The sequence below is a fragment of the Daucus carota genome, chromosome 5 (assembly GCF_001625215.2).
Source record: "Daucus carota subsp. sativus chromosome 5, DH1 v3.0, whole genome shotgun sequence".
NCBI lineage: Eukaryota > Viridiplantae > Streptophyta > Magnoliopsida > Apiales > Apiaceae > Daucus > Daucus carota.
In genome coordinates, this window is record NC_030385.2 from 41,375,220 (window position 1) to 41,402,016 (window position 26,797).

Genomic DNA, 26,797 nt, shown 5'->3' on the forward strand with positions numbered 1-26,797 from the left:
CGCTACATCGTGTAGCGTTTTACTCTTTTTTAATAAAGAGTAAAACGCTACACGGTGTAGCGTCTTTTATTTATATATATACACACTTTTAAACATAACGGACCATCCACTGCTGTTACTATCTGGTGAAACAACATAGGAGCTGCAAGAGAACCCACTGCTACAATCCACGTACTTCTGTTGATTCAACGATTTGGAGCAACTAATCATGGATTTTCAGGTATGTGTAACTATATTCCGACACCTTTTATGTGTTTTTTGTTTCGAATTGCATAGTTTCCTATATAGCCGCTATATGTTTGATGAATTGTCTGTGTCAATATATGGACTGAATTTGGGCGAATACTTGCAGAGTCTGTGTTTTCATATGATTGTACAGTATAATTTATGCTATGATATGTAATTACCAACGCTTGTGATCTAATAATTTATGATATGAGTATGAAACGCTTGTGTTTTACTGAGTTGTGTTCTGTTTCACCAATTTTTAATCACACTGCTAGTCTGATTTTCGAGTCCTCTGGTTTCAGCTGCGTGTTAATGTTTGCTGCGATTTGCCTCGAGTATAGGGTTTTAGTTGTATGTTTCTTACTGAGTTTGGTTCCGAGTCGTTAGTTTGCAGAGTTTACATTGCCGAGTCGAGTTGATTTCCTTTTGTTTTCTGAGTTCTTGTTACAATTCATAGCTGCTGATTACCCGAGTTCATGGCCCTGTTTCCGCATTTTCTGAGTTCTTGTTCTGCTGCGTGTTGTGAATCATTGAGTTGTGCTTTGTTTCGAGTCCTGGGTGTTAATCGCTGAGTCGAGTCCTATGTTTTTGCGCTTACAAGTCGAGGTCTGCAGGTTTTACTCTCGCAGATCCTTTCGCTTATACCAGAAACTTAATTTTAGTTAAATTTAAATCAAATAACTATCTCGACTAGTTGGCCAGCTTATCAGGCACTTTCCTTCTCTGTTTCATAATATTGTAGTCATAATTCATGGTTCTGCATTCCATGTAGTCGGAAATAATGGGACCGGTTAAAATAAATATAAAACGGATTGGAAAAGCAACAGGAAGCGGAATTTAACTCACCAACCTAATCACTGATGTAGAGATGTATATAAGATTGTGGATCAAATCTGTGAGCACAAACAGCACAGATCTGAATTATTATTTATTATTGGGATTTGAACCAAAAACAAGATTAAACACAAAAATACATAGTTGTGTTGTAATTATGATAGAAATCAAACTGGATTATTACAACTAGTGTTCAACAAAAGGGCTAGGCACAAGAAAGCTGTGAGGGACCCTGGTCATTTTATAGTGTCCAATCTTGGCTATTTTTTTCCCGGAAAGGTGTGGGCTTTTTTCTTCGGATAGTTATATGAATTGCACAGTTATACTTCAAGAGAAAAAGGCTAAAATTTAGGAGCCAAACAAACTGGTAGCGTTAGTAGTTAAACACGCCAAGGTATGATGCAGTATAGCGTTTTTTGTTGCATTTAGAAAAGCAATCAGGTTTATTGAGTACAAAAAATCTAAGAAACTATTCAGGAGAAGTACTGTTTAAAATTCCAAGTTATTTTATATGAATATTAAGTGTTTTAATATTTTAGTTGCTTAGTTGCTTAGTTGTTTTAATATTAAGTGTTTTAATTAGTTTCAAGATTAACTAGTTGCTTAGTTGTTTTAATATTAAGTGTTTAGTTGCTTAGTTGCTTTAATATTAACTACTGACTTTGTATTTCCTTGTTTTTGTTCACAGGCTATTATTAGAGACCAGGGACCTCGTGATCCTAGCCTTCTTCACCTACAGGCCAGTCATAGGTCTCGTTCTGTCTGGAGAACTGGTGCTGCGCCCTTGCAGTATTTTAGGCGTCGTGATGCCAACCAGTCTGATTTGAACATTGATGTTCGATTGATTCCCATTCTGCAGGCAGCCGGTTTTTATGGGGTAGCTCGGGTATCCACTCTTCAGCTTGATTGGAGTTTGCTTGGTGCTCTGGTAGAGAGATGGCGACCAGAGACACATTCATTCCACCTGCCGATGGGAGAGTGTACTATTACACTGCAGGATGTTGGTGTCTTGCTCGGGTTACCCATTGACGGAGAGCCCGTTATGTGTCCTGTAGGCCCTCCACCTGGACAGAGATGGGAGACGATCGTTGGGGAGGTATTTGGACATATTCCTCCACCCGAGGCTTTCAATAACTCGAGGCTACGGCTCACATGGGTAGAGGGTCTCACTCCAGCGAGATTACGTGATGATGCAGGCGTTGAGGAGATCAGGCTTCACGCCAGGTGTTACTTGCTACAGTTGTTTGGGGGGTCACTGTTCACCGACCATTCTGGTGGACTTATACACTCTTCGTGGGTTCATTTTGTTCGTGACCTGGAGGCGCTCGGAGGCTATGCATGGGGTCCAGCTGTTCTAGCTCGTCTATACAGGGAGCTTTGCAATGGTTGCAAAGCGAGTATTAAGGAGGTAGCTGGATGCCTTCTCTTACTGCAGCTATGGGCATGGGAGAGGTTGCCCACTCTTGCCCCTGTTCGGACCACTGTTCCATTAGAGGATGTTGCTTTTTGGCAGCATCAGCTTCCAGGACCACATGGAGCCAGGTACATAGTAGCTGTGTTTTTACTGGTTTGTACATTTCAAGTTGTGAATTGTCTTTTTAAATTGACTAATGTGTTTTTTTGTATTCCTATGATGTCTATAGGTGGCTTGTTGGACATTCATTCGTTGAGAGTGATGGAAGCACTGTGACTACGTCTCGGGCGGCATTGGATGCGCTTGCTCCACATGAGTTTATTTGGGAGCCTTATGCTGGGATTCTTGATACACTGCCAGACTATTGTTTAGCCGGCCGTCATCTCTGGCGCTTTCGCGGCCCCATGATATGTGTTTACATAGTCGAGCCACATCAGCCGGACAGAGTTGCTAGACAGTTTGGCATGATACAGCGTATTCCCGATCAGCCACACTACTCCCACGAGCATCACGTTATGACGCTGAGGGGCCAGAAGGTCTTGGATTATGCAGTCGTACATCAGCCCAGTATGACACACTGGCAGCATCGTCTGGAGCATATTTGGATTGATGACGTGATTGATGGTCATGCTACAGTCCCAGAGTACATGGATTGGTACTTGCCTCGGACTGTGAGGTTCATTAGTCAGTTGGGTGCACTGCATACCCACCTGGTAAGTATTTTTTGACTATTATATCTGTACTTTCTGTGATATGTGTCGTGTGTTTTCGTTATCTGTAGTTGGGGTATTAGTTGTATTAGTCGTCATGCTTTATTTGATGGGTTCTAGTAGTTGATATTGCATTTGTATTCGTTGTATTTCAGGGAGTTGTGCTAGAGACTATAGCAGCCAGGACAGCAGACGTCCTCCCGGATATGTCCCAACTAGCCACTCAGAGTCTGCACCATCTCCGAGATCGGAATGCATACAGGTTTGATCCACGTCAAGTTGAGGAGCAGGATGCTAGACAGGACGGGGGAGGGGAGGATGCAGGTGGTAGAGGAGGCCGTGGTGGTGGCAGGAGAGGCCGTGGTGGTGCCGAGAGAGGCCGTGCTCGTGGCAGAGGAGGCCGTGCTCGTGGCGATGGAGGCCGAGGCAGTGGACGGTTAGTTGATGAGCCGGATGATGATGCTGATCATGCGGATCATATAGGTACAGGCGAGGATCGAGGCCCAGAGTCTTCTGCTACTGCTGCTACAGCTACTGTTGCTGATGCTTCTGCTGCTGCTGCCACAGCTACTGCTACTGTAGCCGAGGCTTCTACTCGCCCTGCTGCTGCTGCCGCTGCAGCTACTACTACCGGTGCCGGTGACTGGTGGCCTAGTTTTTCTCTAGGCCTAAGTTTGCCTTCACAGCCAGTACCTGAGCAGCAGACTTCTCAGATGCGAGATACCAGTACAGAGCAGCCTCCTCCTGTTGTGCAGCGTCAGCACAGGATTCGGCCTTGGCATGGTACACCAGAGGTACCCCCTTTTGACTTGGGCAGCTCTTCACAGTCTACACAGTCTACGCAGCCTAGTCAGCCTGCTACGTCTACGCAGCCTAGTCAGCCTGCTACGCAGCCTAGTCAGCCTGCTACGCAGCCTAGTGTACCCCCTTTTGACGTCTTTTATGTTCGACGGTCAAAGAGGGCTAAGAAGGTTCCTGACTGTGGTACTGGTTCACATAGGGGATGATGATATTTGTAGGTTTTTGATGACATTCTAGTTATAGGATGCTGAACTTGTGATATATGATAGCACGGATCTTGTAAATATTTTAATTTCATGTCGTATGTTTCTGTTTTAGTATAGCGTTAAAGTTTTAATAATTAAATTGGCCGACGGTTAGGGTTTAGGATCGAGGGTGTAGGGCCGGTAGGCCCTACTCCCTCGAGCCTAAACCCTAATTAAGCGAGGCTGAAGGGCCGAAGGCCCTGAAGCCGAGACGCCGGCGGAATGATAATTTTATAACCGTTAACATTGAGGGTTTAGGTTTGGGTTTTAGAAAGATTAATTCATACTGTATATAAATTGGCCGACGGTTAGGGTTTAGGATCGAGGGTGTAGGGCCGGTAGGCCCTACTCCCTCGAGCCTAAACCCTAATTAAGTGAGGCTGAAGGGCCGAAGGCCCTGAAGCCGAGACGCCGGCGGAATGATAATTTTATAACCGTTAACATTTAGGGTTTAGGTTTGGGTTTTAGAAAGATTAATTCATACTGTATATAAATTGGCCGACGGTTAGGGTTTAGGATTGAGGGTGTAGGGCCGGTAGGCCCTACTCCCTCGAGCCTAAACCCTAATTAAGCGAGGCTGAAGGGCCGAAGGCCCTGAAGCCGAGACGCCGGCGGAATAGGTAAATTTACAACCTTTAACATTCAGGGTTTAGGTTTGGGTTTTAGAAAGATTAATTCATACTGTATATAAATTGGCCGACGGTTAGGGTTTAGGATTGAGGGTGTAGGGCCGGTAGGCCCTACTCCCTCGAGCCTAAACCCTAATTAAGCGAGGCTGAAGGGCCGAAGGCCCTGAAGCCGAGACGCCGGCGGAATAAATAAATTTACAACCTTTAGCATTCAGGGTTTAGGTTTAGGTTTGAGGGTGTAGGGTCGGCGGAATGATAATTTTATACTTTAATTTAACTTAAATTAATGCAAGGTTTTAATTCAAATTTCCATAAAAAAAGATTTGATATTTTTACAAATCATTTTTAATATACATTTTTAATTTAATATACATTTTACAAATTCAATATACATTTTACAAATCATTTGTAATTCAAACAAATGTGTTTTTAAATTAAAAGAAATTAAAAATCAGCGTTTTAAACATTTTTAAAAAAAAATAATTAGAAGAAAACGCTACAGCTAGTAGCGTTTTGTTTTAAATTATAATTTATATATTACCTAGACGCTAATGCGTCTAGCGTTTTGATTTTAAACATTTAAAAAAATAATTAGGTTAAAACGCTACTTCCAGTAGCGTTTGGTTTTAATATATTACTCAGACGCTATTGCGTCTAGCGTATGGCATATAAAATATAATTTATGTATTAGCTAGACGCTATTGCGTCTTGCGTTTTCTTTTTTTTGGTTCTTATCCCAGAACCTATACACACTGCCAAACACACACTGCCATACACTAACATAACACACTGCCATACACCCAAATTTTGTTGTGCCCTAATTCCCCAAAATCTGCCCTAATTCATATTTCAAACCTTTCTTAGATACAATCATGGCTTCCGGTTCGGGTTCGGGCTCGGGTTCGAAAGCTGGGAATACGGTTGTTGGATGGATATACCATGACGGTAATATTATCGAATCTCAATTAGAAGGTTTTATTTATGATAAACCTGTTTCAAAGCATGTTAAGCTCGATTTATCTATGAATTATGCCAATTTATGTGCTTTGTTACATTCCAAGTTGAAGATTGATAGTAGTAGTAGGTTGAGGATATTTTATAGGTCTAAAAATCCCGATAATTTGAAATTCGGGATTATACCTATTGAGGATGATGATGATGTAGAATTAATGTTTGGTGTTGTGGTGTCAAAAGGGATGCCATTTTTTGTTGAACTTTATGTAGAGAAATTGTCTTGTGATGGAAATTTGGTAAGGAGTAGTTCGAGTGTGGGGGAGAAGAGTAGTGGGCGTGATTCGGGGGGTAGTCATTTTAGACATGATCAGGATGTGGGTGATAGCTTTATGTCTGTGGATACTTCCCATTTAGAGAGGATGACCTCATTCGACGATGTCGAGGTTGAAAATAATGAGGTCCCGTTGGAGTTGAAGGAGGGAAGGTTATTTAGCACGAAAGAGGATTTGATGCATGTGGTGAAGCAATACCACATTCAGAATCACTTAGAGATTGGAGTGATACGATCAGATCCGAGTAGTTGGTATGTTGCTTGCAAGTATAGAAATGATGGTTGTATTTGGAAGTTGAAAGCTAGAAAGAGGACTTCACATGGTAAATTTCAAATCATGGAGAGTGTAGGACCACATACTTGCTTGAGCACTACCATCACACGAGATCATCCCAACTTGACAGCCTCGGAGATTGCTGGAGTGATTAAATCTCAAATTGTTGCTGATCCGACAATTAAGGAGAAGGTGTTGTTAGCCACTGCTAAAGATAAGTTTGGATATGAGCCGGGCCGAAAGAAGATTAGGAATGCAAAGAAGATTGCATTGGAGGATATTCATGGCTCGTGGGAAGGATCATATGAGGACTTGCCACATTTGATGGAAACTCTTCAGTCCTTCAATGTGGGCACGAAGGTGGAGTGGTGCTTTAAGGAGGATGATGCAGAGCACCTAGAGGTATGTTCTATCACCGTGTAATTTAATTCATTTTCATTAAGTATTTGGACTCCGTTATTCATTTTCTAATGTAATGTTTGTTATTTATTTGGAACAGGAAGTGACATTTAGGAGATTGTTCTGGGCTTTTAAGCCATGCATTGATGGCTTCGAGTATTGCAGACCCGTCATACTGATAGACGGGACTCATTTGTATGGACCATATCCGGGTGTTCTTCTGAGTGCAACAGCTGTAGATGGTTTTAGTCACATTCTACCATTGGCGTGTGCTATAGTGGAGTCGGAGAACAACTCTAGCTGGGAGTGGTTCATGGATAGGTTGAGGAGCTTGGTGGTTGGTCGGAGGCACGGGATATGTATCATTTCTGATAAACATTTAGGGATCATGGCAGCTATGCAGAAGGAGGGATGGTGTGAGCCACTTAATCATCATCGGTACTGTGTGAGACATTTTGCCACAAACTTTGCCACCAAATTCAAGAAAGCTGGATTGAAGGATAGATTGGTTGAGTTGGCATATCAAGTCCAGCCTAAGAAATTTGAACTACTATGGGGTGAGTTGTTGGCACTAGAGCCTCGAGCACTTGCATGGTTTGAGGACAAACCAGTAAGGAACTGGTCACTGGCACATGACTACGAGCATCATCGTTTTGGCATCATGACTACCAACCATGCTGAGAGTTGGAACAATGCAATTGTCGATGCTCGGAGGCTCCCGCTTACTTCATTGGTGCGAGTACTATTCCATAAGACGGTTGAGTACTTTGATCAACGTCGCCTTGAGATTGCAACACAAGTATCGAAAGGTAATATTTTCACCAAATATGCATCCCATCTCTTGAACCGTGCTGTAAGACGTTCCACGGGTCATAGTGTGAAGATATTTGATCGGGGGACTTGGTTATTCCAAGTAGTTACAAGGAAGGATGGGTTGAAAGGGGGAAACACACACACGGTTCGTCTTATGGAGTCTAGTTGTACTTGTGGAAAATTTCAAGCTTATAGAATCCCTTGCTCCCATGTAATTGCATGTTGTTCACATGTGAGGATGGACTTCCATGGGTTTGTTGGTGATTGGTATAAGTTAGAGAACCAATCGAAGATTTATAATGGTATCTTTGAGCCAATTCCAAACAAGGGTGATTTTCGATATCCTACCGAGCTTGCTTTCCCGAGAGTTGTGCATGACCCCGATATGGAGAAGAAGAAGGGCCGAAGAAAATCAACGAGGTACAAGAACGAGATGGATTTCCAGAGCCGGGGAAAGCATGGAGGGACTTCATCGAGAGATAGTTGATTCTCTAGTTGTTTTTATTGTTGTAGTACTATGGTTCAAGTACAATTTGATATGGTTGTTTGAATTTCGCGAAAATTGGAATTGTATGAATGATTTATGATATAAATTAAATTTTATGTTGTTATGAATTAGTTTATATTGTCCATGCAATTTACATTGAATTGGTGTTGTAAAGTTTTGGTTTTTAAGTTGCGGTTGGAGTTTTGGTTTTTTAGTGGCAGAAGGCAGTAGCTTCTGCCTTGTTTTCAAAAATTTAACAGGACAACGCTATTAGGTGTAGCGTTTTAGTGTTTTTATTGAACTTAGACGCTGCACGGTGTAGCGTTTCCGCTGTTTAACAAAAAATCTATATTTAGAACTGAGACGCTACACCGCGTAGCGTTTTTGTTGATTTAAAGTCGACCCCGGTAACAAAGAAGGAATCCATAAAAACTTAGGATCCGACACCATGATAAAATACTACCCTCATGATTAGACCATGTCCCTGAGATTTGATAAAAGAAAGGTGCATTAGCGGTTAATACGTTGTAATTGGATAAGTTATTAGGAATATGACGGAACGAAAGACCAAGGAAAGAAAGAAGAATGCACCAAAATGCAAGTGCTGCACCAAACACTGGTGGTTGTTTCTTGACGCTATACGATGTAGCGTTTGTTGTTTTAACAAAAAAAACAACTTTTTTGTAACTTAGACGCTACACGATGTAGCGTTTTTGTTGTTTTAACAAAAACGCTACTCTAAAAACGTCTCTACTGGTTATTGAGGGCCATCTTCCGGGTATTTGGTTATTTAGGGCATTTTGAACCTAAATATGGTTATATGGGGCCAAAACCCCAATTTCAGAGATGGGTTTGGGAGTAATCTCATTTTACTTGCTGCTTAATACTCGAGGGTAATTATACTAGCAACGTAAATCTAAATTTTATTTAATTATCGCATAAATTATTGTGGATTTTTTGTCAGGTAAAAATGATATTGAATTTAGATGAGATGGTTAACTAAATAATTTAATTTAATTTAAAGTTAGTTTAAAAAATAGTGATTGATATTAGTTTATGTTTGATGTTGTGATTATATGTGAATGTACATGTGAATTGTGAATTCATATATCATTTTATGTCATAATATTGAAATGTTTTGTTTAAGACTAATGTTCTCAAATACATACTTGTATTCCATCAAAAAAATACACACTCAGTATTATATAAGTCGGAGAAATATTTTAATGTGAATATTATGTAATTTAAAATTTAGACTAAAGATTATGAAATTATAAATAAGTGCATATTGATCTTGCTTGTCAAAAGATGTGAAGAAAATGATCGCAAATATAAATGCAAATATAAATATCAAGATAATTTCGATCTATCGCTTTATAATCCAAAATTTTTTGTTTTTTTTCAGCATTACATGATCCGTCTTTTGAAGCCCTAAACACTCTTTTATACCTAGTTTTACTTTTAAAACATAAGATTTTGTTACATTTTGTTATAATTTTTAGATTTAAACGTGACGTGATTTTTTTTTTTGCAAAAAAGAAGATATTAAGCTATGTAACGTTAATAAATGATATTTTTGGGAAAAAATTTACAACTCTGCGGTTTTGGATATTACTATATATTTTGTGTTGTATGAGACTTTTTCTCTAAATAAATTGTATTATATATTTAGATAACTTATCTAAATACATATTTAGAAATAATTTTCTTTTTTTATAATACTTGATTTTCTGATTAAATATAAAATCAGACGAAGCATAACATGAGGATCGAGTCTCTCGTATCTTTATTTGTTCATGCATTTAACGGTAATATTTGTAATTTCCTATAGGTCCAGTCTAATAAACTGTTGTAGAGCATGTTCAACGGTGTAAATTGGACCTATCAGACATAAAATTTGTTGAATCTATAAAACATAGTCACAAGAGAAAGTCTTGTATGCTTTTGTTGTAATTCTTTTCATCTCATCCATAACTAAAGCACTAAAGGCTGTTTGGGTTATCTTAAACAAAATGACTTCTTGTTTAAACTACAGAAGTGGAGTAGAAGTGAGAAGTAGAGATAAGCTAGCATTCTCGGTAAAAATGCTTATACTTTTTTACACAAACAGGTCAAGAGAAGCAGTAGCCAGAAGCATTCTGCTTCTCTCAACCAAACAGGCCCTGAGCCTATTGCTGTTTCTAGATTCTAGTCATATTAATAATTCAAGCACTAAGCTTATCACAGTAATCATTAACTTGTTGACCTTCATTGATATTCATCGATTCTCAAGTGTTTACTTGTCAGTTGTCACCTTCATTTTGTGAACTTTGCTCAGTGGAATCACACCATGAATCATTTGATTAGCTCTCACTAAGTGAGCTATCAACTGTTGAGCCAACCTTGCAGTGTTTCCACTTATAAGTTGACGCAACTTCCAGCTTAAAAAACAAGTTTGGGTGCCGATTAAGAGTAAGAAAAATGAAGAATGCAGAGATAATATTTGTTCCTGCCCCGGGAAGAGGACACCTAATCTACATGGTTGAGTTAGCTAAGTTATTCATCCAGAGAAATGAATCTGTTTCTGTTACAATTTTCATCATCAAGTTCCCTTTTGACACAGGCGTTAGTTCATATATGAAATCGCTTTCAAACCACCCTATGCCGAGATTTACCATTCTAGAAATTCCGCCAAGCTATTCAGAGTTATACAAATCTCATAATTTCCACACATTGTTCTCAGCTTTTATTGAAGGCCATGTGACAAATGTGAGGGATCAAGTTATGGCGATGAGGCAACCTGATTACCCTACTCGAGTAGCTGGATTGGTAGTAGACATATTTTGTGTTTCGATGATTGATGTGGCTAAAGAATTAAGCGTTCCCACGTATGTTTACTCGGCCTCAGGGGCTGGTTTTCTAAGCATTGTTTTACATCTCCAAGCCATGACGGATTTTCAAGAGGAAGATATTAGTGAGTATGAGAATTCGGATGCTCAATTATCAGTTCCTTATTTCAGAAACCAGGTTCCTGCTAAGGTCTTGCCAGCTATATGTCTGGACAAGGCAGGATCTCAACTGATGTTACTGTGTGCACGCAAGTTCAGAGAGACTAAAGGGCTAATTATTAATACATTCGCGGAGCTGGAGACGTATGCTGTTGAGTCACTGATGACAGATAATAAGATCCCTCCTGTTTATGCTGTGGGACCAAACCTAGATATCAGTGCTGGAGATGAAGATTGCGATGAAGTTGCAGATATTCTGAAATGGTTGGATGAAAAGCCTCTCTCATCAGTTGTGTTCTTGTGCTTTGGGAGCTTTGGAAGTTTTCCTCAAGATCAGGTTTATTTCTTATTGTATTATTATCTGTTATGTTTAAACTAACTGCCTCCATTAAGCAAGGACCAAGAACATGACAATCTTCAATTACTGGAACAGTTGAAGGAGATTGCACTTGCTCTGGAGCACAGCGGACACCCCTTCTTGTGGTCGCTACGTCCTGTTTCAACAGAAAGCCACCTTAAAAAGTACACAGATTTGGATGAAATTCTCCCTCCTGGATTCTTGGAAAGAACATCAGGAACTGGAAAGATTATCGGATGGGCCCCACAAGTTGCTGTGCTGTCACACCCTGCAGTAGGAGGCTTCGTCTCCCACTGCGGTTGGAACTCTATACTGGAGAGTGTGTGGTTTGGAGTGCCCATGGCAACGTGGCCATTGTACGCGGAGCAGCAACTGAATGCTTTTGAAATGGTGAATGAGTTGGGAATGGCAGTGGATATTTGCATAGACTATGAACATCATGTATTTTATAAAGGTGAGGTCAAGATTATCGATTCTAAGATTGTTGAGTCAAAGATAAGGGAGGTAATGGAGGATGGAAGTGATATAAGGAAGAAAGTGACTGAGATTAAGGGGAAGAGCAGGAATGCTATGGCAGAGAATGGATCGTCATGCATTAATTTGGGGCGGCTAATTGAGGACATCATAGCATCATAAAATTAGTCGTGTCTAGCTGCCAAATTTCTTTCTTGCTTATAAGTGTATGTTTACCAAGTTTATAAGTTCAGAAACAGTCCTGTCAATAACATATCAATACTCTAGAATCAAACCAATATTGCATCGGGGATGTACTTGACTACTTGTATGACAAAACATATAGGCGCTGGTATTCTCTATAACACCACCACGTCCCCCTCCACCGTCATTGGTTGTAGAGTCAATAATATATCCAGGCATAATATCATTTTAGATTTATCTGTACTTATAAAATTTGTTTTGAGTTGTAACAAAGAAGTCAAAATCTTGATGCAATAATCCATATACTTTTTCATAGACATTGCAGAAAACATTTTATCTCAGACATATCAATGACCAAATTCTTCTACTGAATCTCAACAAGCAATTAGCTGAATCTTGTCGAAGAAGATGATCAGCCCATACTGTTGGTGCGACCTAGCAGCTAGCACAAAACTTAAAGTGAAAAGGATCCCTTTAGAACAGCATGCCAGTTCCCTTGATTATTAACTTCCAAGCTAACTATCCATTTTATGAATTAGTTGTTTGTATTTGACATAGAACATGCAAATAAATCAATTTCCCAGCAACTTCGGATTTTAGGAGAGTTGTAAGTTAATCTGGTGCCAGCTCAACCGACCCCTTCTTAACAAACTTTAAGTATAATCCATCCGCTAATGCCTAATTACATGTCATGTGTGGTCACACACAGTTTTGAGTATCTGGTATCTATCTGATCCAGAAGTAGATAACCTCCTATCCAGGACATATTAGCTGGAAAAATGGTGGGCTTGTGAGATATTGCTGAGTGGTTACAAGCTAAGTATCTAGACAATAATTACAATAATTCAGATTAAGCGCTAGCAGGGGACATTATTATTAATTAATTTTGTCCAGGCATACTTCACATGAAATACCTTCTGAGGGGTGATGATCAAGTGATCTGGACTTTATGCTATGAATAAGGTTTTGATAACTTGCATGTTAAATCTATATTCAGAAAAGGTAAAGGATCATGTTTTATTCTTTCTGAAATAGAGGCAGGTCCTGCTTGGTGCATGATCAAGTGTCTACTTGTAATTGTTCGAACCTTCAAAATAATTTACATGCAAAATGAGGAAAAATGTGTGTAGTATTATTATGAAGAGCATATATTGATATAAAATGGCAATGAGAAAAATGATAAACCAGGAAAAGTGGGTGGTGGGATCATGTGGATTGCAGTTAGACACTACTGGCATATTCAATACTTTAATTCTCATCATCCTGCACTATCTTGTAAATGAAACAAAATACATATGAAACTTAAAATTACAAAGACTTTTAGTTGAGATGGTATGGTCACACACACAAAAAGTAGGTTTTACACATTCTTTCCCCTACTGTAAAACAGGAAAACCAATTGATAGTAACAAGAAAAGAATGCCCTTTCAAGCACTTTTTACTATCTTGGTGTAAAGAACATGCTATAAAAAAATATTCCTTTAAAAACATTTACAATATTACCTGGAAATATAATAAAGAATTAATAAATTCTTCGAAGAATTCAAGAATAATTGTAGTAAGTATGCTAGAACATAATTCACAATGTTAGTGAATTGTTAAATCATAAGATCTTTAAAAAGTTAAGATTAAATGATATGTATAAAAGAAGGGGGAAAATACTCCTGTTAATGTTTAGTGTTGACAATCAACCAATGTTGGTGCAGCTGCTAAAACCAGAGAAGTCTGTTTCTGTTGTTGCTGCGGTTGTTGCTGTTGCTGTTGTTGCGGGTTCTGCTGCTGTGAAGAAAATGAATAAGAGGGTGATTCGAGGTTTTGCTTATGATGTTTATTTTCATCTTCTGTGGCAGCAGGAAGGTTGAGATCCAAGGACAAATTGACAGGACTACTAGTCTTGAGTTTCTTGGTTTCTTGATGATAATCGATGGGATCAATGGCAGAGATTGGATTTGGACAGAATGGTAGCAATGGCAGAGTCTTGGTGCTGGTGTTAGTAGTTGTAGCTGTGGCATTGCTGCGGTTGACAGGGGCGCCTCCACGATGGCGCCTCATGTGACCACCTAAGGCCTGTCCGGATGAGAACTCTGTCCCACAAATCGCGCATTCATGTACCCTGGGGGAGTACTTGTTGTAATCCGCGTTGGTGAATGGTACATTAGGCCTAGTTGTTAGTTGAAGAGACAGAGAGGAAGCGGAGAAACTTCTCTTGAATGGTGGTGGCTGATCTTCGTCTTCGTCTGAAATTATAAGCCTCGGCTTGTTCTCCAAGGCCGCGTTAACGTTCTTAGGCTTGCGGTGACTAGCCCGATGACCTCCTAGAGCCTGGAAAGAAGGGAAGGTTCGGTTGCATGTTTTGCATTGGTAGACATAAATGCCTGTTTTGCCATTAGTACTTGTGCTTGTTTCCAAGTACTTTTTGCTAGTGAATTTATAAGGAACTAGCCCGAAATGTGAATCATTTTTGGGACCACCTTGCGCCAATAGCAACAAGCATTTGGCCATGTCTTCCTCCTCCTCCGTGGTGCCAGGCCCAGCCGAGTCCTCGTCGCTCGTGGTGGTGCTAGTCACATAATCCCCTCCTGCATTGTTGCTTGAAGAATTTGCAGGTGCAACTGAGAATGGTAAGGGTGATTGTGGCCTCTGTCTCTTAGTCCGCTTCCCTTTCAAGATATTGGAAGGCGTGCTCATCGCGACAGGATCACCTTCTCGGGCTTCATGTTGCTGTGCATTGTGTTCCTCCTCCTCCACCATGAGCAAAGACATTGTAGAGACAAGTGGAGGAAGAGAGAATGAAGAGAAAAAAAGAGAGGAAGATAGGAGAGAAAAGAAAAGTGTGTTGGGGGAGGAAAAAAAAACAAAGTCAATAAAAAGAATAGAGAGTAGAGGTTAAATATGTAGGTATGTATATATAGCTTGTGTGTTAATATATAATTATATAGAATTGAAATAGATTAGAGGTTTAGGAACCAAAAATTTAGACCTCAAGTAAGTAAAATGTGGATGGATTAGTTGTTCCAAAATTAGGAAATGGGTGATGCTAATTCAGGAGTTTTTGAGGTTAATATTAAATGACAAGTCCTTATTACACTCTCTTTCTCTCCCTTGTTAATCCTTCTCTTTCTTAGTTACTGATTAAGATAGAATACAGCTATTAATAAAGAATCTAGTGGGGATATAATGATCAGCTATATATCTGGAGGAGTGTGTGAACACCAGTGATGTACACATATAACATATCCATACACATGTTCAAGACCCTCACTCTTGTTTTGTTTAAGCCATGCATCTTTTATTGTTCTTGTACTTTTTAGAAAGAGAATTTGTCATAGGAAAAAATCATACATAGCTTTTTGTCTATTATATATTTATATTTTATATTTTTCAATTATTCTTATCTTTCTAAAATAATTAACATGTCTATTATGTATTAATATCCATTCATTAATATATATTTATTACCTTATAATTAAAATTTTAATTCATATATCTAATATAATATTTATGAAGAAAGTTATAATCATTTTTACCTTCACTACTAAATAAGAAATTATTATAATTGTGAAATCAATAATTTGCAAATTAAATAATTATATAAAATATTTATCCACGTCGGCAACAAAAAATCATATGTGGGTTTTTCAAAACATTTATATTATATTGACAACATTTTTACATTCACCTTGAGATCGTCAATAAAATCTTTATAAACTATATCAATAAAATTTTTAAATACTCTTCCTCTTTATTTTTTATAATATTATATGCAAGGTTTTATACTGCATAGTAAGGTATGTGATAGTCTAGTTTGCATGTGTGTTTATGCCATAACAGTGATTCTCACATTACTTGCCTCTCGTCAAAGTGTACTTCCTAAATTTCTGATTTTCTCTCCTAAACTTCAGTTTTTGTACAAAAGCTTGAGCTGAAGATCTTAACATAAGGCTGGATGCATCTATGCAATGGCTTGTTGGGCCTTGCTCTTTTTCTTTGGGGCTGCTGTTCTAATGACATCCTTTCTTCAAGCTATGCTAGTTGCTTGGACGCACCAACAGCATGGGCTGATCATCTTCTTCCAAAAGATTCATCTATGTATATATATATGACAAGAAGCAATGTCTATGAAAAAGTTTATCTAATGCTTGGGTTATTGCATCAATAAAGACTATTGTGGAGTACAATCACCTTGTGAGATGACATTTGGCAAATAGACAATTGACCATCCCACTAAACACGACATTCTTGAAATTATATTATTGGTTGCTTAACATACATTGGGGTTATTAAATTTGCAAGAAAGATACACTTATATGTAGGAAAGAAATATAGCAGCTACAAGAGACTACATGTTATTAGTTTCTTATGATGCTATGATGTCCTGAATTAGCCGCCCCAAATTGATGTAAGACGAACCACTTTCTGCCATGGCAGTCCTGCTCTTCCCCTTAATCTCAGTCACTTTCTTCCTTATATCACTTCCTTCCTTCATTACCTCCCTTTCTTTGACTCAACAATCTTAGACTCGATAATCTTGACCTCACCTTTAGATAATACATGATCTTCATAGTCTATGCAAATATCCACTGCCATTCCTAACTCATTCACCATTTCAAAAGCATTCAGTTGCTGCTCCGCGTACAATGGCCATGTTGCCACAGGCACTCCAAACCACACACTCTCTAGTATGGAGTTCCAACCGCAGTGGGAGACAAACCCTCCTACTGCAGGGTGTGACAGCACAGCAACCTGTGGGGCCCATCCGATAATTTTTCCAGTTCCTGATGTTCTTTCCAGGAATCCAGGAGGGAGAATGTCATCCAAGTTTGTGTACCTTTTCAGGCGGCTTTCTATTGAAATTAGACGCAACGCCCACAAGAAGGGGTGTCCACTGTGCTCCAGAGCCTGTGCAATCTCCTTCACCTGTTAGTAATTGAAAATAGTCATGTTGCTCGTTCTTACTTAATGGTTTCAGTAAAGTATACAATTCAGGGAGACCGAGGGAGTAACTGATATAATAAGAAATAAACCTGATCTTGAGGAAAACTTCCAAAGCTCCCAAAGCACAAGAACACAGCAGATGAGGGAGGCTTTTCATCTAACCATTTGAGAATATCTGCAGCTTCATCGTAATCTTCATCTCCAGCACTGATATTTAGGTTTGGTCCGACAGCATAAACAGGAGGGATCTTATTATCTGCCATAAGTGACTCCACAGCGTAGGTCTCCAGCTCCACGAATGTGTTCACAATAACCCCTTTAGACTCTCTTAACTTGCGTGCACACAGTAACATCAGTTGAGATCCTGCTTTGTCCAGACATATAGCTGGCAAGACCTTAGCAGGAACCTGGCTTCTGAAATAAGGAACAGATAATTGAGCATCCGAGTTTTCATACTCACTTATATCTTTGTTTTGAAACTCCGTCAGGTCCTGGAGATGTAACACAATGCTGAGTAAACCAGCCCCAGAGGGTGAGTAAACATACGAGGGAATGCTTAATTCTCTGGCCACATCAATTACCGGAACACAAAATATGTCTACAACGAATCCAGCTAACCGAGTTGGGTAATCAGGTTGCCTCATCGCCATAACTTGATCCCTCACATTTGTCACATGGCCTTCAATAAATGCTGTGAGCAAAGTGTGGTGATTATGAGATTTGTATGATTCTGAATCACTCGGTGGAATTTCTAGGATGGTAAATCGTGGAATAGGGTGCTGTGAAAGCGATTCCACATATGAATTAACGCCTGTATCAAAAGGGAACTTGATGATGAATATTGTAACAGATACAGATTCATTTCTCTTGATGAATAACTTAGCTAACTCAACCATGGATATCAGATGTCCTCTTGCCGGGGCAGGCACAAATATTATCTCTGCATTCTTCATTTTTCAGGAGATCAGTACAAAACTATTTGTGACAACAGATTCACTATATTTTATAGTCTTGCAAATTGAATGATTAGATCATCAGATTAAACTAATCAGCAGGCTCGAAGGAACTTCAGCTCTTCAGTTACAGATATTGACACGTGCTAAACGACGAATGGATGACACAAGTGACGTAATTATTCATCTTAAAACATTTGTTTAACACACACAACATAGTAGTTGCTCCTTCCTTGATTCCAGGATATCGAGATTTCTCCAAATGGAAGCAAACATGTGAGACAACGTTGAGAGATTCCCTTTAGTAGTTTTTTACTGTATGTCATCTTAATACAATGTTTCTTTCGAATCTTACAAAGAGGGACAGCTAGCAGAGGCCTTCTAGAATGACTTCGCCATCACTAACCTTAGCCACAAACTTGAAAGTTAAAACACAAGGTTGGCTCAACAATTGTTAAGTCGATCAGTGAAAGCTAATAAGACGATACTTTGTCTAAGATATGGACAAAAAGTTTTATTCATACATAATCAGCTGTGGCATTGTGATTTCCACTAGGCAAAGTTTACAAAGTGAGATTGATCATAGACAAGTAAACACTTGAGCTCAACGTGGGGTTGAGGTGTTACAAACTCCCCGCTTACATCTAATATCTATTCGAGGAATGGGCCCACCTGTATATTATGTAAAAAAAAATTGTACACAATTCTGCATACCTAGCACTACTCGACATTGAGAGTCTTTCTTGGAAAATTTGGTCAAGTCTTGAATTTCGAATCCGAAAATAAGTAAAAGTACTATATGCTGATCAAACTTTTGAGAGTTGACTTTGATAATAAGTGTGATAATCCTTGTCAGATCCTGAGTCTTTCTCGGAAAATCGGATCTAGACCCAAATTTCGAATTCAAAAATAAACTGATATACACTGGCTCCAAAATACCATCATGTATTTGATATACTCAAATTTAACACCATGGCTTAAACTGATGGGGTAGGAAGTATAAGATGATCTGCTATTTCTGTGAATTTACAATTGTTGGCCCTGGAGCAGTGGACCTCCCTTGTTGACTTGGATCCGAGTGGGGGTGAAAAGATAGATCGACTTTAGGGGGAGTGGGGACGCCCTTGGTGGGAGGCGTCTTTTTCTCGACTCTGTACCCTAGTGATCCACCTCTCAGGGAGTATTGAGACTACTTGATTATTCTCATTATGCTACAGATTTTTTTAAAAAAATTTGTCATGTAGTCTGGTAGGTTATTACAAGTCCTTGTGTTGGGACGAAGTCATGTCACTGATTGTCATCAAGAATCCAAATCCAATTATGAATATAACACATTTGTTTTATGCTGGAAGATGAAAAATATAAATTACAGATTTTAGGTTATAAAGAAATTGGTTTAGCACCATATTAAGGGGTGTTTAGCGACCAAATTGCATATAGAAAGAAAGTAGGTCTAAATTCGAGTCTAGTGTTCAAGCAACTACTCAGAGTTCCCAGAGCCCCTTTTAAGGCTTGTTGGAAACCCATGTAGCAGCTCACCGATGTACCTGCATTTAGGGGATGCACAATGTGAACGACGGCACAGGACCCTGGATGTATCATGGCTTTCATTATATATTTTGTAAACTTTGATGCATGTTCAGACAACACTGCTCAATCTCATTCTAGATTTATAGTTCAGACACCAGTACCAAAATCTTAAATGCATGTCTTTTTCTACACCAAGTTGTGCCTAGTGCACAAGACTCTTGTATCAACAAAGTCTCAGTGACGTGACAAATAACAAGTAGACACTTGATCATCACACAAAACATCATTTTATATAAAAAAAATAATTGCTTGCTGACATACATTGTGACTTCTCACTTCTTAATACAGATAATTATGTAAGTCCAGGTCGATTTTGGATGACAACTCAAAGCGGTCATGATCCAAGTTGAAGCATGTTGTACATGCTATTATTTGCTAAAGAATTGAGGACTCAATCTGGCTACAACCTTTGTCCACTGAGATATCAGATTGAATAGATCATAACAAGTACTGTTTCAGAACTTAAAAACTCAAGAAAGATAATGTGTGATATTATGTTGCTAAGATGTCCTCAATTAGCCGTCCCAAATTAACATAAGACGATCCATTCTCTGCCACTGCAGCGCGGCTCTTCCCCTTGATCTCAGCAACTCTCTTTCTAATGTCACTTCCATCTTTCATCACCTCATTTATCTTTGACTTAATGATCTCAGCCTCAACAATTAGCTCACATTTGGAAAATCCATGATGCGCATAGTCCATGCAAATATCCACTGCCAATCCCAACTCACTCACCATTTCAAAAGCATTCAATTGCTGCTCTGCATAGGAAGGCCATGTCGCCATGGGGACTCCAAACCACACACTCTCTAGTATGGAGTTCCAACCGCAGTGGGAGACGAAGCCTCCCACTGCACGGTGTGAGAGCACCGCCAGCTGTGGAGCCCATCCAATGATTTTTCCAGTTCCTGATGTTCTTTCCAAGAATCCAGGAGGGAGAATATCATCCAAGTTTGTATATTTGCTGAGGTGGCCTTCTTTTTTTACTGGACGTAGCGACCACAAGAAGGGGTGTCCGCTATGCTCCAGAGCAAGTGCAATTTCCTTCACCTGTTCCAATAATTAAAGTTAGTCATTCTACAATGCAAGATGACAAAAATGTAGAAAAATTAGAAAAGCACCTGATCCTCTGGAAAACCCCCAAAGGTCCCAAAGCACAAAAACACTACAGATGAGAGTGGTTTCTCATCCAACCATTTGAGAATGTCTGCAGCTTCATCCGAATCTTGACCTCTACTGCTGAGATTCAGATTTGGTCCGACAGAATAAACTGGAGGGATCCTGTCATCCGCCATAAGTGATTCAACAACATATGCCTCCAGCTCCACAAATGTGTTCACTATAAGCCCTTTAGTCTCTCTGAACTTGCGCCCCCACAATAGCGTTATTTCAGACCCTCCTTGGTCCAGACACATAGCTGGCAAGACCTTAGCAGGAACCTGGTTTCTGAAATAAGGAACAGATAATTCAGCATCCGGATTCTTGTACTCGCCCATATCCTTGTTTTCATAATCCTTCATGGCTTGGAGATGTAATAAAATGCCAAGATAATCAGCACCAGAGGTTGAGTAAACATATGATGGAATGTTGAGCTCCTTGGCCATATCAATCATTGAAACAGCAAATATATCTAGAATGAATGCTGCTATCCGAGTGGACTGATCAGCCCGAGTCATGGCAACAACTTGGTCTCTCACATTCGTGACATGGCTCTTCATAAAATTGTAGAAAACGGTGTGGTGGGACTGAGACTTGTATGATTCAGAATCGCTTGGTGGGATCTCCAGAGTGGAGAGTCTTGGAGTAGGGTTGTTGGAAAGTGATTCGACGTAGGATGTTACACCCATGTCATAAGGGAACTTGATGATGCAAATGGTAACTGATAGAGATTCATCTCTACTGATGAGTGTCTTGGCCAACTCAACCATGGATATAAGGTGTCCCATGGCTGGGGCAGGAACAAATATCAGCTCCGCATTCTTCATTTCTCTAGTCCCGAATCCCTGCACAAGATTTCAAGATACTAGTACAGATGAATCGAGCTCTGAGATGCTTTTTAGGCCTTTTGCTAGTAAACTTGAACCACGGAACTAATCCTCTTTATAATGACTTGACAAATACTACCTCTGTCACTTTCTTTTCCGTTATATCAATTTCTGTGGTTCAAATTGAAGTAAAACATTCAATTCTAGAAACCGTGTTAATCAAACTGGCTCATATTAACACGAACTTGCTTTTTTAGTCTAAGGTAGCCTACGGAAAATAATGAAATTGGTCTTTATTTGTGAACTGCAGCAGTGAAAGATAGTGCAATGATTCTTGTTTGAGAAATTGACAAGGAGACTAATTCAAATATCGAGTCCCAGACTCAAAGTTTGCTTTCCACGAACCAAAGTTCACAATAGCAACACGTCTCGTGTAAAATTTGAACCATCAAATATGCTGTCTCATACTTCCGTAAGTTCACAAACGAGTGCACAAAAGCACCAGCGTTGAGGGGACCAATTTTATTTATTTTTTATTTTTTGGTTTGACGCATGACAGTTCATTTACAAAGTTGACAACTACATATTTGATCCTGAGCACACAAAAAAAGATATTCATAATGGGTAACTTTCAGAGATGTTAACATCTTGGATTTCCCCATGCAAGATGCAAGCAAGCATGCATGTCTAATGGGTGAGTCCTGGACCAGTAACCCCATACTGCTCTTGTGGGTAATCGAATTTGAAAATGTTGGCATAATAAAATTCGAAGTAAATATAATATTCGAGTTGAATTCAGAGAATAATTCAGTGGAATTTAAATCATATCAGCGTGCAGATTAATTTATGGATTGATGGTGCATCTGTGTGATGTGTTTGTATCCAAATCTCTGCATTCAGATCGTGCATGGAGGGCTCTAAATTGATCAGGACTATCCGGTGTCTCGGGGCCAAGCATACTCTAAAACTATCAAAGAGAAGAATGCAATCAAATTGCACAAAACAAAAAGAGAAGATGAATATACAGAACTATATAGTATACAAGGCATCAACCAATGACAGAGGCAAGGAAGTAAAACAGATATGACATGTATTTTAATCTTGTTCTGTAATAAACATATATTCCAAGAATTAAACATGAATTGCAGTATAAAACTTATGAAACTCAAGAACGAATCGAAATATTGGCAGTATCTTATGTTGCAATGATGTCCTCAATTAGGCGGCCCAAACTAATGTAAGATGATCCATTCTCTGCCACTGCAGCTCTGCTCTTCCCCTTCATTTCACTTACTCTCTTCCTTATTTCACTCCCATCTTTCATTACCTCCCTTATCTTTGATTCGATCATCTTCGCATCAATAACTACTGCAATTTTGGAGAATAATTGGTGTTCATAGTCTATGCTAATATCCACTGCCATTTCCAACTCATTTACCATTTCAAAAGCATTCAGTTGCTGCTCCGCGTACAATGACCAGGTCGCGACAGGCACTCCAAACCACACACTCTCTAGTATGGAGTTCCACCCGCAGTGGGAGACGAAGCCTCCTACTGCAGAGTGTGACAGTACTGCAACCTGGGGAGCCCAGCCGATTATTTTTCCGGTTCCTGATGTCCTTTCGAGGAATCCAGGAGGGAGAATATCATCCAGGTTTTTATACTTGTTTAGGTGGCTTTCGATTCCAAGTGGACGTAGTGACCACAAGAAGGGGTGGCCGCTGTGCTCCAGAGCAAGTGCAATCTCCTTCACCTGTTCCAAAATAAATAAAGTTAGTCATGTTGCACTTTGCTATTTTAATACAGAACTTGGTTCTTTTTTCGGATTCCTAAATCATTTTTTGATGAACTAAGTTTATGTTAGAATATTATATGATCCTGCTAAGCCCCTTTTCTAAAACCTTGAAATTTGGGGAGAATTGGACAATTGGTGACTTAACATGGAATCAGACCACTCTCGACCTAAAAATAGGCTTTTGAGTGAGGATGAATGTCAGAACACTATATGAATGTTAGAACTATTTTGGATATGAAAAAAAGCACCTGAACTTCAGTAAAACTACCAAAGCTTCCAAAGCACAAAAACACTACTGACGATACTGGTTTTCCATCCAACCATTTCAGAATCTCTGCAACTTCATCGCTATTCTGCCTTGCACTGGTAAGATTCAAGTTTGGTCCCACAGCATACACCGAAGGAACCTTATCATCTGCCACAAGAGACTGAACAGCAAACGTTTCCAGCTCCGCAAACGTGTTCACAATAATCCCTTATAGTCTCCCTAAACTTGCGTCCACACGATAACATCACTTGAGACCCTTTCTCATCCAAACATATAGCTGGCAAGACCTTAGCGGGCACCCGATTATTAAAACAACAAACAGACAATTCAGCATCCGAATCCTTGTACTCGTAAATATCCTCATTTTCATAATCAGTCAATCCCTGGAGATGGAACAGAACGCCAAGATAACTCGCGCCTGAAGTGAAGTAAACATACGAAGGAATGTTCAATTCCTTAGCCATATCAATCATCGAGACACAGAAAACGTCCAGGACTAATGCAGCCACTGCGCGATCAGGCTGAGCCATCACTGCATTTTTCACAATTGTAACATGGCTGTCAATAAAAGTGGGGATCATGGTGTAGTAAGACTCGAACTTGTAGGCCTCAGAGCTGCTAAGTGGAACTTCCAAAATGGCGAGCCGCGGAATAGGATTTGTTTCCAGTGATTCGATGTAGGAATTCACCCCTGTATCGTAAGGGAACTTCATGATAAAAATTGTAACCGAGAGAGATTGATTCCGAGATATGAGTAGCTTGGCTAACTCCACCATTGAAATCAGGTGTCCCCTTACAGGAGCAGGAATAAATATCAGCTCTGCATTCTTCATTTTTCTTTCCTCTCTGAATCTTCACTCTTCATATGACAATATTTCAGGATATTTATAGTAGTATGCAGAGATGAGAGACTCTAGCTTGCATGTTTGCAGGCTGCTGTAATAAGTTTACCATTTCCCGAGGTTGGATCTGCACGCAATACTCGGGAAAAATAATAAATATTTCTTCATCCCAGATTAAAGAACTTGTTCATTTTGGAAATACTCTCCCATAAAAAGGGTCATATTTGATTTTGTGTCGGTCAAATTAACTAGACTTTGACCGAAGTTTATTAATATTTTATCAATTGATAAAATAAAAAAATATGTCAGTAGAAATAACTTTTAATCTACCTTGAGATGTATTTTTCAGTTTTTTAAAATAATGAGCGAGTGATTTATAATCTTTGATCAAAACTTAGTCAATTTGATTAATAGAAATAAAAATGCGACAACTAAAAATAGACTAAGGGACTATAGTTTAAGATCTATTAACGGTATAACTATATTGTGAACAAAGTCTTTGAGTATAAAATTCTTATTCATAAAAAAATTTAAAAAATTACGAAAACGAACAATAAATACACTAATTTGATGTTCAAATTCAACTAATTTACATAATTTTTTTTTTTTTTTGAAAATGAGAATAAATCTCAACAATATGAATCAGCAGTTCACCGTGATAATTCTTTCATTCAAGAAAGCTTATTATCTAACCGTCGGACATGCAAGATGACCGGGGAAATTTAGACAATAAAACTTTAATGTCCGAAAAGAAAAACCCGTCTTCTTCCAAGAATCCTGAGAATAAAAGATAGAAAACAAGAATAATATAAGTCGACATATATAACACATTATATATATTATAAAAATAAAAGATAATATATCCAATAGTTAATTAATATTAAAATCACGTGTATATTGCATGAGCTGATCAAAAAATTCCCACAATTATGATAACTCATAATTGAGACAATTAAGCTCTTAATTAAGGTACAATTAATAAAATATTAACGCCCTTAATTAAGACACAATTAACGTCCTCAATTAAGGCCAATTAACACCTCAAATAAGGCACAATTAACTCCATCAATTATGGAGCACAAATTACGCCCTCAATTAAGAGGCACAATTAACGCCTTCATTAAGGCACAGTGAAGCGCCTTCCTTTTTGAAACCGGATCGCATGCTGATCCCGGAACTACCGTCGCCATCGTCACACTCGGCCACCAAAATGGTATATAGATTTAAATGCATTCATTTACAAGATTCAAAATTCAAATAACCCATAAATGGTACAAATAGATTTAAATGCATTCATTTATAAGATTCAAAATTTGAATCTTTTAATTAATCTTCTAATTACTACATAAAAGTTCAAATTAAAGTATGAAGAGAAAATTCAAATTTTAAAACCAAATAAATTAAAAGAGTCAACTAGCCATTCGCAAAAACTAAATTAAGACCTACATTAACTACTATTAAAAAAATCAAATAAATTCCAAATTTTCAAATCTAAACTAAAATCATGCAATAAAATAAGTCAATCAGAATAATCTAATATCAAAGCACGCGCTAATTAAGCGCCATTACACCACCTCCACCGTCACCGTGCAAGAACCGGAAAAACGCAAACATTTATCATGTACACTAGCGAAAACTAAAAATCGAAAATGCGAATCCAAAACTCAAAAATGTAACTAATCATGTGATATAAAAATGATTACATATACCCAATCTCCTCCGAATCAGGCAAAATAGATCAAGAAATGACAAAATAGGATACAAAACACATACACTAATAGATTCAAGCACACCACATCATTATACTTAATCATGAAAATTATGAGCCACATATTATAATATATACTGTGAATTCATAAATAATCACATAACCATAATCATGAAGTTTTATGTATTGGAAAGATCGCACCTTGTCGAAAAGACTAAAAGCTTCTTGAAACTCGACAATCTTATTTGGAGGAATGGCGCGACCGGGATTGTTAAGCATGATCCGACTAACAATAGATCGTATACGATCATTGTCATTCCCACTCCACACGAAGTCATAACACGGTAACTTGATGAAGAATTGATCTTCACACGGCGTAATCGGATACCAACTCACCGCTTTGGGATCAAACACGTCATCATAATTGGTAGAAAAATCGAAACTGGCTTGACTAGCCTCTTGGATGCATCGGAAGTGTGTTTTGCCGAAAAAAGAAATAAGAAAAAGATGGCAAGAGTGTTTTTATCATCTCAAGGTTTTAGATGAGCCTGTTAACTACGGGAGTTTAGAGAACTGATTGGTAGACGAAAGGGGGATTTG

At 38.8% G+C, this 26,797-nt stretch overlaps 6 protein-coding genes and 1 pseudogene across 6 annotated transcripts; 3 read left to right on the plus strand and 4 right to left on the minus strand.

Annotated features, from left to right (window-relative positions):
* The first annotated feature begins 85 nt into the window (after positions 1–85).
* LOC135152922 (protein MAIN-LIKE 1-like) lies at positions 86–4,304 on the plus strand. The gene is made up of 4 exons (XM_064094198.1): positions 86–220; positions 1,751–2,604; positions 2,706–3,189; positions 3,342–4,304. The coding sequence occupies exons 1-4, from the start codon at positions 209–211 to the stop codon at positions 4,191–4,193; spliced, it is 2,202 nt and encodes a 733-aa protein (XP_063950268.1). The 5' UTR covers positions 86–208; the 3' UTR covers positions 4,194–4,304.
* A 1,429-nt stretch (positions 4,305–5,733) lies between these two features.
* On the plus strand, positions 5,734–8,119 carry LOC108219605 (uncharacterized). Its single transcript, XM_064094050.1, has 2 exons — positions 5,734–6,822; positions 6,920–8,119. Exons 1-2 carry the CDS (start codon positions 5,734–5,736, stop codon positions 8,117–8,119), a joined length of 2,289 nt encoding a protein of 762 aa, XP_063950120.1.
* A 2,311-nt stretch (positions 8,120–10,430) lies between these two features.
* On the plus strand, positions 10,431–12,212 carry LOC108220258 (UDP-glycosyltransferase 101). Its single transcript, XM_017393974.2, has 2 exons — positions 10,431–11,443; positions 11,540–12,212. The coding sequence occupies exons 1-2, from the start codon at positions 10,580–10,582 to the stop codon at positions 12,098–12,100; spliced, it is 1,425 nt and encodes a 474-aa protein (XP_017249463.1). The 5' UTR covers positions 10,431–10,579; the 3' UTR covers positions 12,101–12,212.
* A 1,370-nt stretch (positions 12,213–13,582) lies between these two features.
* On the minus strand, positions 13,583–15,020 carry LOC108222446 (zinc finger protein ZAT5). The gene has a single exon (XM_017396365.2). It carries the CDS (start codon positions 14,882–14,884, stop codon positions 13,796–13,798), a length of 1,089 nt encoding a protein of 362 aa, XP_017251854.2. The 5' UTR covers positions 14,885–15,020; the 3' UTR covers positions 13,583–13,795.
* Positions 15,021–16,342: 1,322 nt separating this feature from the next.
* On the minus strand, positions 16,343–18,456 carry LOC108221023 (UDP-glucosyltransferase 102-like). Its single transcript, XM_064092839.1, has 2 exons — positions 17,146–18,456; positions 16,343–17,038 (listed from the first exon to the last, which is right to left on the minus strand). The coding sequence occupies exons 1-2, from the start codon at positions 18,007–18,009 to the stop codon at positions 16,607–16,609; spliced, it is 1,296 nt and encodes a 431-aa protein (XP_063948909.1). The 5' UTR covers positions 18,010–18,456; the 3' UTR covers positions 16,343–16,606.
* Positions 18,457–19,810: 1,354 nt separating this feature from the next.
* Positions 19,811–21,704, minus strand: LOC108220789 (UDP-glycosyltransferase 71A27). The gene is made up of 2 exons (XM_017394650.2): positions 20,721–21,704; positions 19,811–20,649 (listed from the first exon to the last, which is right to left on the minus strand). Exons 1-2 carry the CDS (start codon positions 21,582–21,584, stop codon positions 20,092–20,094), a joined length of 1,422 nt encoding a protein of 473 aa, XP_017250139.1. The 5' UTR covers positions 21,585–21,704; the 3' UTR covers positions 19,811–20,091.
* Positions 21,705–22,585: 881 nt separating this feature from the next.
* Positions 22,586–25,049, minus strand: LOC108222403 (UDP-glucosyltransferase 102-like; annotated as a pseudogene).
* Positions 25,050–26,797: the final 1,748 nt, after the last annotated feature.

Coding starts and splice junctions, on each gene's coding strand:
- LOC108220789 (XM_017394650.2), bottom strand. CDS start 21,584: ATGAAGAATGCGGAGCTGATATTTGTTCCTGCCCCAGCCATGGGACAC. Junction 20,650..20,720: donor GGGGTTTTCCAGAGGATCAG/GTGCTTTTCTAA, acceptor TTATTGGAACAG/GTGAAGGAAATTGCACTTGC.
- LOC135152922 (XM_064094198.1), top strand. Junction 2,605..2,705: donor CCAGGACCACATGGAGCCAG/GTACATAGTAGC, acceptor TGATGTCTATAG/GTGGCTTGTTGGACATTCAT. Junction 3,190..3,341: donor GTGCACTGCATACCCACCTG/GTAAGTATTTTT, acceptor GTTGTATTTCAG/GGAGTTGTGCTAGAGACTAT.
- LOC108219605 (XM_064094050.1), top strand. CDS start 5,734: ATGGCTTCCGGTTCGGGTTCGGGCTCGGGTTCGAAAGCTGGGAATACG. Junction 6,823..6,919: donor ATGATGCAGAGCACCTAGAG/GTATGTTCTATC, acceptor TATTTGGAACAG/GAAGTGACATTTAGGAGATT.
- LOC108220258 (XM_017393974.2), top strand. CDS start 10,580: ATGAAGAATGCAGAGATAATATTTGTTCCTGCCCCGGGAAGAGGACAC. Junction 11,444..11,539: donor GAAGTTTTCCTCAAGATCAG/GTTTATTTCTTA, acceptor TTACTGGAACAG/TTGAAGGAGATTGCACTTGC.
- LOC108222446 (XM_017396365.2), bottom strand. CDS start 14,884: ATGTCTTTGCTCATGGTGGAGGAGGAGGAACACAATGCACAGCAACAT.
- LOC108221023 (XM_064092839.1), bottom strand. CDS start 18,009: ATGAAGAATGCAGAGATAATATTTGTGCCTGCCCCGGCAAGAGGACAT. Junction 17,039..17,145: donor GAAGTTTTCCTCAAGATCAG/GTTTATTTCTTA, acceptor AATTACTAACAG/GTGAAGGAGATTGCACAGGC.